A 13,830-nucleotide genomic window follows, 5' to 3' on the forward strand; every position below is an offset into this window, starting at 1 on the left:
CTTAGCTGGAAATAAGTGGAATATCTATATTGCTTTTGTGATCTATGAAAGGACTATTATGGCAGGAGGTGCTGAGGGAAATCACCAGGCAGCGTTGCTGCTTACCTAAATACTAAAAGAAAAGTAATAACGCATCCCTGGAATAAGCACTGAAGAGGACACCATCAGTGCCTGAAAAATCAGTTGTAATTTCTATTACCTACACTTAATTTATGTTTTGAACTGTGCAATTGAAAATTAGATAATTCATAATGAATGTGGATTATTTTAAACTTCATCACATAGGGTTCCAGGTGCCTCTGCTGTTTTACATGTGATCTCTTTCTGGGGTAGATTGAGAAACCCCCAGGAAACTGCTATATAACCTCTGCTATATTAAATGGATTTTCTCCCAAAACAGATATTCTAAGGGATAACTACTTTCATCTGAGGGAGAAAGCATCCCATATATTCTTCTGGCTCTTCCAGAACATTATAAGTATCCAATTTCCTGTATTACTTATCCACAGCTGGAAATCCATGCAATATCAAAAAAAAAATTTAAAGAAATAGGGGCGTTGGAGTGGCACAGTCAGTTAAGTGTCCAATTCTTGATTTCAGCTCAGGTTGTGATCTCAGGGTCATGAGATTGATCCCTGCATTGGGCTCCATGCTCATCCCAGAGTCTGCTTGAGTCTCCCTCTCCCTCTGCCCCACCCACTCATGCTATCTCTATCTCTCTCTGAAATGAAAAATAAATAAATAAAATCTTTTAAAAATTTTTAAAGAAATAGACCGTAAAACAGATTCTTAAAAATGGAGAAAAAACAGGGTTGCTGGAGGAGAGGTAGGTGGATGGATGAGCTAAATGGATGATGGGGATTGAGGAAGGCACTTGTTGTGATGAGCCCTGGGTGTTGTAGGCAAGCGATGAATCACTGAATTCTATTCCTGAACCTACTATTACACTATCTGTTAACTAACTGGAATTTAAATAAAAACTCACTATTCAAAAAAATTTTGAAAAAAAGAAACAGTTGATCATTATGTATGAAAAAAATTAAAGAGACCGAATACTGTAGGAAGATAAACTGCATAATGTATTTCTATGAACTGACACAAAAATCATGATCTAGGTCTTCTGGGATTTGAGCCCTATTACACATGTCTTCATCTTGAAACAAAGGATCCTTATATGCAGAGAGTGTCTCTCAGCTAAAGAGCTTTCTTAGGGCCAGCTTTATGTCTCTGTTCCTCAGACCATAGATGAAGGGGTTCAGCATGGGTGTGACCACTGTGTACATCACTGAAGCTATGGCAGTTGTCCTGGAGTTTTGTGAAGCAGCAGAACTAAGATACACCCCAAAGCCTGTACCATAGAACAAGGAGACAACCAAGAGGTGAGACCCACACGTGGAAAATGCTTTATACTTGCCCCCAGAAGATGAAATTTTCAGAATGGAGGTTACAATTCTAGAATAAGAAGAAAGGATACCAATGAGTGGAATAAAACCCAGAAGTCCACTTGCAAGATAAATCGCCAGGTTATTGAAGAAGGTATCAGAACAAGCAAGTTGGATCACCTGATTAAGTTCACAGAAAAAGTGAGGGATTTCCAACTGTGTACAAAAAGACAATTGCAAAACCATTAAGTCTTGTAATAGAGAGTCCAGAACACTCAAAACCCAGCATACCAGAAGCAGGATGCCACAGAACTTGGGGTTCATGATGACCATGTAGTGCAGTGGGTGACAGATGGCCACAAACCGGTCATAGGCCATCACTGTCAAGAGAAAGTTGTCTAATCCTGCCAAAAGCATGGAAAAATACATCTGGCTGAGGCAGCCTGCATAGGTGATCACTTTGCTCTGTGTCTGGATGTTCCACAGCATCTTGGGGATGGTGGTGGAGGTGAAACAGATGTCTACAAAGGACAGGTTGGAGAGGAAGAAGTACATGGGCATGTGGAGGTGGGAGTCCATGACAATGGCCAGGATGATGAGCAGGTTCCCACTGAAGGTGACCAGATACATGGACAGGAACAGCCAAAGGAGCAGTGGCTGCAGTTCTCCCTCCTCTGAAAGTCCCAGGAGGATAAATTCTGAAATAGGAGTTTGATTTCTTTGTTCCATGTAACTGCTGAAAACAGCTGGAACAGAGACAAGAGCATAGTAAAGTCACAAGCAGTGAGCACAGAGTTAAAAGAAATGCTGTGATTGGGGTGCCTGGGTGGCTCAGTCAGTTGAGCAACCAACTCTTGGTTTCAGCTCAGATCATGATCTCCTGGTGGTGAGTTCAAGCCCCACATTGGACTCTTTCCTTGGGGCAGAGTCTACTTCAGATTCTCTTCCTCCCCCTTTGTTCCTCCCCCCACCTGTGCACTCACTCTCTCTCTCTCTCTCAAATAGATGATAGAGAGAGAGAGAAAGAAATGCTGCCATTTGTGTGGTGAAATTTGTGTTTTCAAATTGCTTCATTCATTAATTCTCATACATTACCTATCAATCTAGAATAATTAGCCAAAACCTGCAAGGATCTCAAAAGCTCCATGTTTTCCATGATGCTGAAAATAATTGCAGTCCTGAATCAAAACATTTACCCAAAGCAATGTTGTCCTCTATAAGTTTCCTGAGACATTTTTTGTTCACTTAACAAATATTTTAACCAATTATCTTGTGACAAGCATTGTTGAAAGCATTGTAAATTAGTGATGTGTGTTTGACCTTAACAAGATTGTATCTAAGATATGTGTGTGCCAGAGGGAGCAATAAAATATTGACAAATGAGCAAATGATGTTTCAAGTGGTGGTTATCACTACTAAGTAAAATAATGCAAGACAAGGTAGTCCTAAAGTGAAGAGAAAATTTTCCATTGTATCTTCTCTGATAAGGGGATTTTGAGCAGGAAAGCTGAGGGCCGTGGATTCATGAACCATGCAGATAATTTTGAGAAAAACAACTAAGGCAGAGAAATAGCCTGTGCAAACAGCCTTATACAAGAGCTTACCCGAAACCATAGGGCAACATCAAAGAGAAAGCTGTGAGCAGAGTGGGTAACACAACAGGAACAGGTGTTGGATGTAGGAGAAGAGAGAGAGGAGGTCAAAGCCTCCTGCTTCTTTGGAAACATTCTACGGCAATGGAAACTGTCATTCATTGTCATTTTTATATGTATATATTATATATGATGCCTACAATAGCACAAATTTTATGTAATATATACAAATGGGACAAAATTCATTCCTCTATAACTCTTTCTTTACTCTCAGTCTATATTTGGTCTACATTCTGCATTTTTTATTGCTTAAAACAGCTTCAGCTTGACCTGTGTGTACTGTAATGATAAATTATTCCCTACACACACACACACACACACACACACACACTGAGTGCAGAGAGGGAGAAAGACAGAGAGAGTTGTCCATTATCGTAGTACTGTGAACGCTTGTAGCTGAAGCACAACTGTATTAGAAAGCAGAGGACAAGCTATACTGTGAGTCACAGAGCTTCTTTCTCCTAGGAGAATTGCATTTTGTAATGTAGGGATTCCAATGGAGTAGTCATGACTGAAGATCACAAGATCCATACAGAATTAGGATGAACACCAATCTTTTTCAAACTCTTCCAAAAAATATCAAAGGGCAAACACTTCCTACTTTATTCCAAGAGGGCAGCATTGCAGTTACAATGAAGCCAAATAAAGACATTACAAGAAAAAAAGGTACAGATCAACATTCCATGGGAATCTTTGACTAAATATTACAACTGAATATAGCAGCCTTTTTTTTAATGCTGTATAAGAGGATTATGCATCATGACTAAGTGGGGTTCATTCCTGGAAGGCAAGGATGGTTTAACTTATGAAAACCCATCCCTGTAATACACCACATTAACAGAATCAAGGATAAAAGGCAGAATTATCTCAACTGATGCAGAAAAAAATTTGACAAAATTCTGCATTCTTTCATAATAGCAACATTGAAAAAGCTAAGAACAGAAGGAAACTTCCTTAACATGATATAGGTCATATATGAAAACCCACCTCTAATGTTATTCTCAATAGGGAAAGTCTGAAAACAATCCTAAGATAAGAACAAGACAAGAATGCCTGCTTTTCTAACTTCCTTACACACAGCATTCCAAGCTCCAGACAGAGCAATTAACCAGTGAAGAAGAAGCAGCAGAAGCAGAAGCAGAAAGAAGAAGAAGAAGAAGAAGAAGAAGAAGAAGAAGAAGAAGAAGAAGAAGAAGAAGAAGAAGAAGAAGAAGAAGAAGAAGAAGAAGAAGAAGAAGAAGAAGAAGAAGAAGAAGAAGAAGAAGAAGAAGAAGAAGAAGAAGAAGAAAAGCAAAGCCATCAAAATTGTACAAAGGAAGAAATAATATGATTTTTGTTCACAAAGAAGGTGATCTTATTTTAAACATGACACACCATTAAAAACAAGAAAAACTATTACACTAATAAACAGATTAAGCAACGTTACAAATACAAATCAACACACACAAAACACAGAGGACTGAGGGAATCCCAGAATGGAATGCCTCCATGTGAAAAAAAACAAAACAAAACCTAGATTACAATCGCATGAAAAAAATCTCAATGAAGCAAGTGGGGGAAAAGACAGAAATATGTGATCTGGGAACTGAGTGGAGTCTGTAAAACTGGAAATGAAAGTGCACAGAAGGACTCTACTGTAGTTAATACAGATGTATCCCAGAGAGTACTATTAACAGTGCTGATACTTGTGCACGTGTGAATGAAACTGAACATTTAAGGAAATGGAGAGTAAGTGGTGAGCCATTTGGTGTGGGAGTTTACAGGTAAGCAAGGTGGAGAGGCTAGAATGATCCATGTGGCAATAAATGAGAGTTGGAGCCATCAGTATGAACTTGCTTTAGCTTCACATAGATACAGAGAGTTACATATAGATATGTGTATAATTGTCTGCATATACAGAGTATACACTCCTGTGTTTCCTTGCCAGGTCAGTTGAGAGGATACAGAGACCCTGGCAGCAGTAAGCACACCTGGCACCCAGATCTTGGTGCTAATCCCATGACCCAATAAAATGAAACAGGGCTCTTTGCAGGAATCACTGATTCTAGGGCTCAGGAGGGAAATACAAGAAGCTGAAGCTGAAGCCTCTTTTACTGTAAGACAGTAATGAAATGCTATCTGAAAAAGCCAAGAATGGAGACATGCCGAAGAGACATATCAGCTGACTGAAGGAGTTCTCTATTGCCAAAGCTGGAACAATTTGAGCAACAAAATGAAGTAGTATTGGGTTATAACACAGACTATATAATCAATATCACAGAGTATACACCTATGTAAATAAGTGAAAAAAAAGAGAAGACACACATTAGAGAGCAGAAGAATACCAACAATGTACATAGATATTCTACTCTCAAGGAGGTGGAGGATAACTCCCACTACTTAAGAATGGGGCTACACTTAGAAAAGTCCCTACAAAAGTACAGTATGGAAATAAGGGGAAAGATTAACCACAGTGGAGAAATCTGAAAAACCCCATGCAGCCAGCACATCAACAAAAACACCAATGAGGGTCAGTCATGTTGACAGTGTGTACCCTTGATGTCATGAGATGAACATGGCAGTTCATCTCTGTGGTCTTCTTGTCCAACACCCATAGTCCTAGTATACTCAGGAAGAAAAGAACAATAAGGTAAGTCCAAAAGAAGATAATTTTACAAAACACCCAACCAGTACTCCTCAAAACTATCAATTACTTTGAGAACAAAGGAAGCCTGAGAAAAGTCACTATGTGTGGAAGCTCAGCAGATATGAGGATTACATGTGACATGTATAACAGATACAATGTAATCATAAGAGCAGAAACTGGGAAGGGAGCTTATGAGAACTCTCTGAACTATCACAGTAATTTTTTCGTGATAAATGTACAACTGTTCAAAAACTAAACTTGATTAAAACTTAAATTAATGAAGTGCAAAATATTTGGAAACGCTGAAATCTGAGCATGTCCGGGGTCCATTATATGCTTTGTGTAAACAGTATCACTGCTGTCAGCAACACTTTCCATCCATAAAATAAAAGAGTGATACCAAATTCATAGTTTTTGAAAGATTTCAATAAAATGATTACTACAATATGTCTGGCATTGTTTGTAGTATTAATTAACTCCTACAAATGATGAAGAGAAGATGTCTGGTAGTTTCTAGGAAAAACGTAATAATGAATGAAAAAAAATCATCTGAATTTTTGTATCCATGATGTCCACCTTCTCAGACACCCATCACTTGCCTCCCATCTCACTCTCATGATGCTATTTCTATCCCTCAATGTCCCTCTCACACCCTGAACACAGCAATGGCTTGTTCCTCACATTAACCTGGGTCACTTTTCCATAGAGCAGACCTGTGCATAGTTATCCTCTGACCTTTAAAACCCGCACTTACTCTTCACTAATTTCAGAATTAAAGTTCAACCCTGTAGCCAAAATGCTTGATTCTTTCTTTTTTTTTTTTTAAAGATTTTATTTATTTATTTATTTGAGAGAGAGAATGAGAGAGAGAGAGCATGAGAGGGGGGAGGGTCAGAGGGAGAAGCAGACTCCCTGCCGAGCAGGAAGCCCGATGCAGGACTCGATCCTGGGACTCCAGGATCATGACCTGAGCCGAAGGCAGTCGCTTAACCAACTGAGCCACCCAGGCGCCCTTGATTCTTTCTTAACATACTATTTCTTACCAGGCCGGTCTCCTATCTGTCCATTTTGCATACCCTGCTATTGATGGTTGGTCAGGTCAGTAAGAAGTGTTTCTAATCTCAGCAGCACAACTTCCAGTTTAATTAATCTCTAAATTTTCTCATTTGCTGTTTCTTCCTGGACTGCTCACACCCATTGCCCCCTGGAAGCACTCCAACACCTCCTTCAAGGCTCAATTCGATTATAAACTTCTCTGTGAAGCCTTCACTAATTCCCATGAAAGAGTTAACTTCTTGAAAAATTTTTTTAAAGAGTCAACTTTTTTGGATACTTCCACAGATTTCAATGCAACCTCGTGTTGCCACATTTATTTTTACATCTCTCACTTCGTTTACACAGTGAGTACCTTGAGAGAAGAAATAATGTCTTATTTATTTATTCCCAGAATAAATGGTAGTATCTACCATATATTAAATATTGAAAAAATGTTTGTTTAATGACTACAATAACAAATGGCTGAATAATGATAAAGTCTCTCTCGAGAATGAAAGAACAAGCAGTGAAACAGAGGAAAGATTATTGAGGAATGATATCCCTGTCATTAAGCACTACTCTGAAGGAGACAGATCAGGGAGAGATGGTTTAATGTATCCAGACTTTCCCTCCAGAATCAGAGCCTTAGTGGGCAGGACTTGGCTTTATTAAACTCTCCTTAACTTACTGTCCCTGTCCCTCACCCAACAATAATCACCAAGAAAAGCATCCCTCCCACCATAACACATGTCCCCAGCACTAGTGACTCACCCAGATGTTATCACACAACAGCATGAGATCACTGACCCATTTTCTCCCATGGATGATTGATGAGGTTGGAAGTTATGCCCCCAGGAAAGGAAGAGACATGGTCCCATTCATGAAGACTCTGGAAGACACAGTTATGTGTTTGTATCACCTGAGATTAGAAGAGATGAAGTCAGTGGGTGCAGCAGAGACATTTTCAATTTCTGTGGCTATAGAGGCTGAATTCCCATGAGTCTCATTAATGAAATATTCTTCTGTCTCACTTCCCCTTGGGAGACTTGGTGCTAGGAAAGAAACATAGAATGCAAACAAGTCCTGGTGTTGGTATTAGGACACAGCCTTGGTATTCCATGATTGTCTCATCCCATTAAACTCTTTGATCCCACGAGGAGGTCCTCTCTCTGTAGAGGGTCTCACTAATAAGCCAGAGAACCCCATAATAAGTATACAATTCTTGATTTGGAAGAGAGATTCTGAGTGCCCTACATCTCTTCTTTCTCGCATCTGGACCCTCTTCTGTTGGCTCATGATCATGGATCCTTCATCCCCCACAGTGCTTCTCCTGTTCTGCACCTCTTTCTCCTTCATTGTACACTGTGTCTGTTTAACATCACTCAATCATTTGCTTCTTTGGGCATCTTGCAAACACTTAAGCAGCAGGGGTGATACAGTAGACACTAAGCTACATCCTGGGGATAAAGAAAAGCATAAGACATGGCTTACAGTTATGAGACAGGGCAAGAGACAGAACAATAAATGAATGCATTAACCTGAAGTGGCACTGACACCTGATGAAGAGAACACCAACGTAATCAAGTCTTCCAGGGGAGATGAGTGAAGGCTTCACAAACAAGCTTATAATTGTCCTGAGTCTTGATGTCAGGGAATGCGGTAAGAGCACTCCAAGAGGGGTATCAGGGCTGTCAATGTGGTGGTTAGACTGTAAGATACAGTCAAGATATTTCCTATGCTTCATACTTGCTGACCAATAATCGGGGGCTAAGTATTACAATTGAAACATGACCCTGAGCAGTAAGACAGCATTCAGATAGCAGAGATGCTTATATTTTGGATACAGGCCGACATGTGTTTATGAAAATTATGGAGTGTCAGTGCAAAGTTCATGATGGGATGTCCAGGATCAAGCTGTCCCTGTGGAAAAGTCATCCTGGGACAATGTTAGACATAGATTCTTGCTACTATAATAGTCAAAGAAAACCGAAAAAGTGTAGATGGAAAAATAGAGAATGAATGGACATCTTTAAAGGGCAAAAATAATAATAATAAAATATTTTAAGTTTGCAATATGGATGGAGCCAGAGGGTGTAGTGCTGAGTGAAATAAGTCAGTCTGAAAAAGGCAAATACCATTTGATTTCAATTATATATGGAATTTAAGAAACAAACAAATGAACAAAGAAAGAAGACCAAAAAAAGACTCAAATACAGAGAACAAATTGGTATTTGCCAAAGGAGAGATGGGTGAGGGGATGGGTAAGATAGATAAAGGGGATTAAGAGTACACTTATCTCCATGAGCCCTGAACAATGTATACAATTGTTGGATCATTACACTGCATGCCTGAAGCTAATATAACAATGTATGTTATTATACTTTCATTAAAAAAAAATCCTGGGGGGGGGGGAATATGATTTTCAGAGTTACCACGTTATAATTTTAAAACAATCCATTATCAACGACACAAACAGAAATATAAATCATTGGAATAGGAGGAAGCCCAGAAATAAACTGTCATATATACGATTGAATGATTTTTGACAAGAGTGCCAGGACAGTTCAACGGTAACTGGATAGTCTTTCCATGAAATAGTGATGGGAAACCAAGATAACCATCTGAAAAAACATGAAGGTGACCTTTCTGTCCACCATCTACAAACATGATTCCAAATGGATCAAAGATCTAACCACAAGAAATAACACTGTAAGCACGTGGAGGAAAACACGGAGGTACATCTTTAGGACACTGGATTTGACCAAGATTTCCTGGATATAATACCAAAGACGCAGGCAACCAGAGAAAAAAATTACTTCAGCAAAATCAAACTATTTGTGCATTGAAGGGCACTATTTCTCAAGTGAAAAAGCAACCCACAAAGAAAAAATTGGCAAACCACATACTTGATAACAGATTAATATCCAAAAGATGTACAAAAATTCAATAGCAAAAAACCCAAACAACTCAATTTCAAAAACACAATGTTTTTGTTTAAATTCCAGTTAGTTAACATACAGGTAATATTAGTTTCAGGTGTACAATAGAGTGATTCAGCACTTCCATAATAAAAAGTTTTTTAAAAAGATATTTTTAAAAAAAGAACAACTGTTGGCAATGATTTGTTGAAAAAGAAACTCTCTTGCACTGTTGGTGGGAATGCAAACTGGTGCAGTCACTGTGGAAAACAGTGTGGAGGTTCCTAAAAGTTAAAAATAGTACTACCCTATGATCCAGTAATCACACTACTGGATAATTACCCCCAAAATACAAAAACACTAATTCAAAGGATTACATGCTCCACCATGTTTATAGCAACATTATTTACAGTAGCTAAACTATAGAAGCAACCCAAGAATCCATTAATCGATGAGTGGTTGAAGAAGGTGTGGTATAATTATACATACAATGGAACACTACTCAGCCATAAAGAAGAATGAAATCTTCCCATTTGCAATGACATGGATGGAACTACAGAATGTAATGTTAAGTTAAATAAGTCAGTCAGAGAAAGACAAATACCATACGATTTCACTCATATGAGGAATTTAAGCAACAAGGTAAAATGGTGGGAGCCAGGGGCTGGGCAGAGGGGCAATGGGGAGAGTTAGTGTTTCATGGGAACAGAGGTTCAGTTTGAGATGATGAGAAAGTTCTGTAGATGGATAGGGGTGTTGGTTGTGCAATAGGGAGAAAGTCCTTAATGCCACATAACTGCATACATCAAGATGTTTAAAATAAAAAAATTTTTATATATATATCACCATGACAAAAAAAGCATGAAAAGAGATTGGCATACTCTAAAAGAATGTCAGTGCCATCCATAGCTTCATATGATGTAGAGAAAGGAATCCAAAGTACAAGGAAACAGGGGCATTGCAATGGGTTTATCTTGTGTCATTCAGTACCTCAACCTTAAAGGATACCCAAAATAGGGTTTAAGGGACATAAAATTAATAAGGTTATTGAGAAATAACCTAGTGAGGCTATAATGGCCTCCTTGACAAGTTCTAGAGAACTTCTCCCTTATAGGACAGTTACCATGGACATGTGCGAGTTGAAAAGGATTTGTTCTCAGATGTCTCAGTGGCTCAGTCAGTTAAGCATCTGCCTTTGGCTGAGGTCATGGTTCCAGGGTCCTGGGATCAAGTCCCGCATCAGGCTCTTTGCTCAGCAGGGAGCCTGTTTCTCCCTCTGCCTGCTACTCACCCTGCTTGTGCTCGCTCTCTCTCTCTGACAAATAAATACATAAAATCTCAAAAAAAAAAAAAAAAAAGAAAAGAAATGGATTTCTCCTGAGCTCAACCCATCCTGAACTGGCAGAGGCAATGTCAGCAGTCCAAAACCATCTGAGGTATGGTATTCATAGTTCATGTAAGAATTAACCATTCACATCTAAATTGGGTGAACCATAGGGATTTCTTGAAATGGCAAATTCCTCACGGTGTCTTCATGAAGCAAAAATGATGGGAAGCTCACTAAGGGCCCATCCAATCTGAACAACTAAAAAAATAAACCAATAACAACAGAAATTCTAATTCTCATGAAGAAAAGCTTGACCCGAGTCACCACGATGGGTCACAATCTCTACTTGACTGTCAAACCTAAAACAGTTCACTGACCCAGATTCTCAATTGATGGATCATGCATGAGTGAAGACTATAAAACAACAAAAAATGCATTACATTTTCCTCCAAACCCAACCCAAAGGCTCTGAGGTGATGGTGTTGGTCAGCTTATAATGGCCCATGAGGACTGTGGTCTGAACTAAAATTGGTTGCTTGAACCTGGGCAACATGAGAGTAATTATACTGTGGTAACTGACAAATGCAACAGGTAAGCTCTCTTCTTTATCCCATTTTTCTTACTTTCCTCCTTTCTTCTTGTTTTCCTTTCTTTTGTGTGTGTGTTTTCTTTTGAGAGAGAGATCCTTAATCATTTATCTGAATACTAGTGTTCGAGGGACCTGTAGACTTTTACACAGAAAACTGTGAACCAGGTAATAGGAAGTTACCATTATAGCTGACAAATCCAACTGGAGATTTCCGGGGTCAGGTCATGAGGAGACATTCGTCTTACTTTGTCTCACAAAGCACAGGTAAGGTCCATATGTTTATCCTTTTATTACGGCCTAATTTCTGGAATGCATCACTACAAAGAGTTAGCTGGCAATAGGCAGAAAGTCCATATTCCTTTGTGATCTGTAAAAGGACTATTATGGCAGGAGGTGCTGAGGGAAATTACTAGGCAGTGTTGCTGCCTACCTAAATACTAAAAGAAAAGTAATAATGCATCCCTGGAGTAAGCACTGAGAAGTACACCATTGGCCTGAAAAATCAGGAGTTGTAATTTCTATTACCTACACACTTAATTTATGGTTTGAACTGAGCAACTGAAAATTAGGTATTTCGTGGTGAATGTGGATTGTGTAAACTTCATTGCACAGCGTTCCGGGTGCCTCTGCCCTTGCAGATGTGCTCTCTTTCTGGGGGGGGATTGACAGGAACCCCTAGATACAGCCTCTGCTATGTTAAGTGACTTTTCTCCCAAAGCAGATCCTCTAATGGAAAACTGCTTTCACCTGAGGGAGGAAGCATTCCACATTTATTCCTCTGGCTCTTCTTATCTCATTGTAAGTACTCAATTATCTGTATTATTTATTTGCTGCTAAAAGTTCATGCAGAGGAATTTAATGAGCTATCAAATTTTTTTAAAGGAAAAGATCATAGAAGACACTCTTACCAATGAAGAACAAACCAAGGGTGCTGGAGGGGAGGTAGGTAGGGATGGGCTAGATGAGATATGGGCATTAAGGAGGGCACCTGTAGTGATGAGCAATGTGTATTGTACATAAGTGATGAATCACTAAATTCTACTTCTGAACCTATTATTACACTATCTGTTAACTAAAAAAAAAAATAGTTGGTCATAATGTATGAATAATTAGAGAGACAAAATACTGTAGAAAGATAAATAGCAAATTGTCTTTCTATGAACTAATACAAATATTAAGATCTAGGTCTTCTAGGGTTTTGAGCCCTATTACACATGTCTTCATCTTGAAACAAAGGATCCTTATATGCAGAGAGTGTCTCTCAGCTAAAGAGCTTTCTTAGGGCCAGCTTTATGTCTCTGTTCCTCAGACCATAGATGAAGGGGTTCAGCATGGGACCACCGTGTACATCACTGAAGCTATGGCAGTTGTCCTGGAGTTTTGTGAAGCAGCAGAACTAAGATACACCCCAAAGCCTGTACCATAGAACAAGGAGACAACCAAGAGGTGAGACCCACACGTGGAAAATGCTTTATACTTGCCCCCAGAAGATGAAATTTTCAGAATGGAGGTTACAATTCTAGAATAAGAAGAAAGGATACCAATGAGTGGAATAAAACCCAGAAGTCCACTTGCAAGATAAATCGCCAGGTTATTGAAGAAGGTATCAGAACAAGCAAGTTGGATCACCTGATTAAGTTCACAGAAAAAGTGAGGGATTTCCAACTGTGTACAAAAAGACAATTGCAAAACCATTAAGTCTTGTAATAGAGAGTCCAGAACACTCAAAACCCAGCATACCAGAAGCAGGATGCCACAGAACTTGGGGTTCATGATGACCATGTAGTGCAGTGGGTGACAGATGGCCACAAACCGGTCATAGGCCATCACTGTCAAGAGAAAGTTGTCTAATCCTGCCAAAAGCATGGAAAAATACATCTGGCTGAGGCAGCCTGCATAGGTGATCACTTTGCTCTGTGTCTGGATGTTCCACAGCATCTTGGGGATGGTGGTGGAGGTGAAACAGATGTCTACAAAGGACAGGTTGGAGAGGAAGAAGTACATGGGCATGTGGAGGTGGGAGTCCATGACAATGGCCAGGATGATGAGCAGGTTCCCACTGAAGGTGACAAGTTACATGGACAGGAACAGCCAAAAGAGGAGAGGCTGCAGCTCTGCCTCTTATGAAAGTCCCAGGAGGATAAATATAGACATTTGGGTTTGGTTTCCTTGTTCCATGAAGCTGAAGACACTGTAGAACTGGGAACAAGAGGAATTCAAATTTAGCCACAACCAGCAATCAAGAAAGTAACAGGAAAGAACCAAGGTGGCCTTCAGTAGGTGAATGGATAAATAAATTGC

At 39.4% G+C, this 13,830-nt stretch overlaps 1 protein-coding gene, 1 long non-coding RNA gene and 1 pseudogene across 3 annotated transcripts in view; all 3 read right to left on the reverse strand.

The window, feature by feature from the left end:
• LOC135365700 (uncharacterized) overlaps positions 1-13,830 on the reverse strand; it is a 42,147-nt gene that overhangs the window by 11,597 nt on the left and 16,720 nt on the right. The window contains exon 2 of the long non-coding RNA XR_010413911.1: positions 7,467-7,584. This is a non-coding gene — a long non-coding RNA (uncharacterized LOC135365700). The remainder of the gene's footprint in view (positions 1-7,466; positions 7,585-13,830) is intronic.
• Positions 268-2,111, reverse strand: LOC123842882 (olfactory receptor 7A17-like). 2 transcript variants are annotated; one of them, XM_064576778.1, is made up of 2 exons: positions 1,204-2,111; positions 268-289 (listed from the first exon to the last, which is right to left on the reverse strand). In XM_064576778.1, exons 1-2 carry the CDS (start codon positions 2,109-2,111, stop codon positions 268-270), a joined length of 930 nt encoding a protein of 309 aa, XP_064432848.1. The 2 variants fall into 2 exon arrangements, with proteins under 2 accessions (XP_064432848.1, XP_064432854.1); XM_064576784.1 differs by lacking the exon at positions 268-289 and having other exon boundaries at positions 1,191-2,111.
• Positions 12,791-13,707, reverse strand: LOC135362355 (olfactory receptor 7A17-like; annotated as a pseudogene).

The sequence above is a fragment of the Mirounga angustirostris genome, unplaced genomic scaffold, assembly GCF_029215605.1.
Source record: "Mirounga angustirostris isolate CCGP_5_RB_7025 unplaced genomic scaffold, mMirAng1.0.hap1 SCAF_1, whole genome shotgun sequence".
In the NCBI taxonomy this organism is placed as follows: Eukaryota; Metazoa; Chordata; class Mammalia; order Carnivora; family Phocidae; genus Mirounga; species Mirounga angustirostris.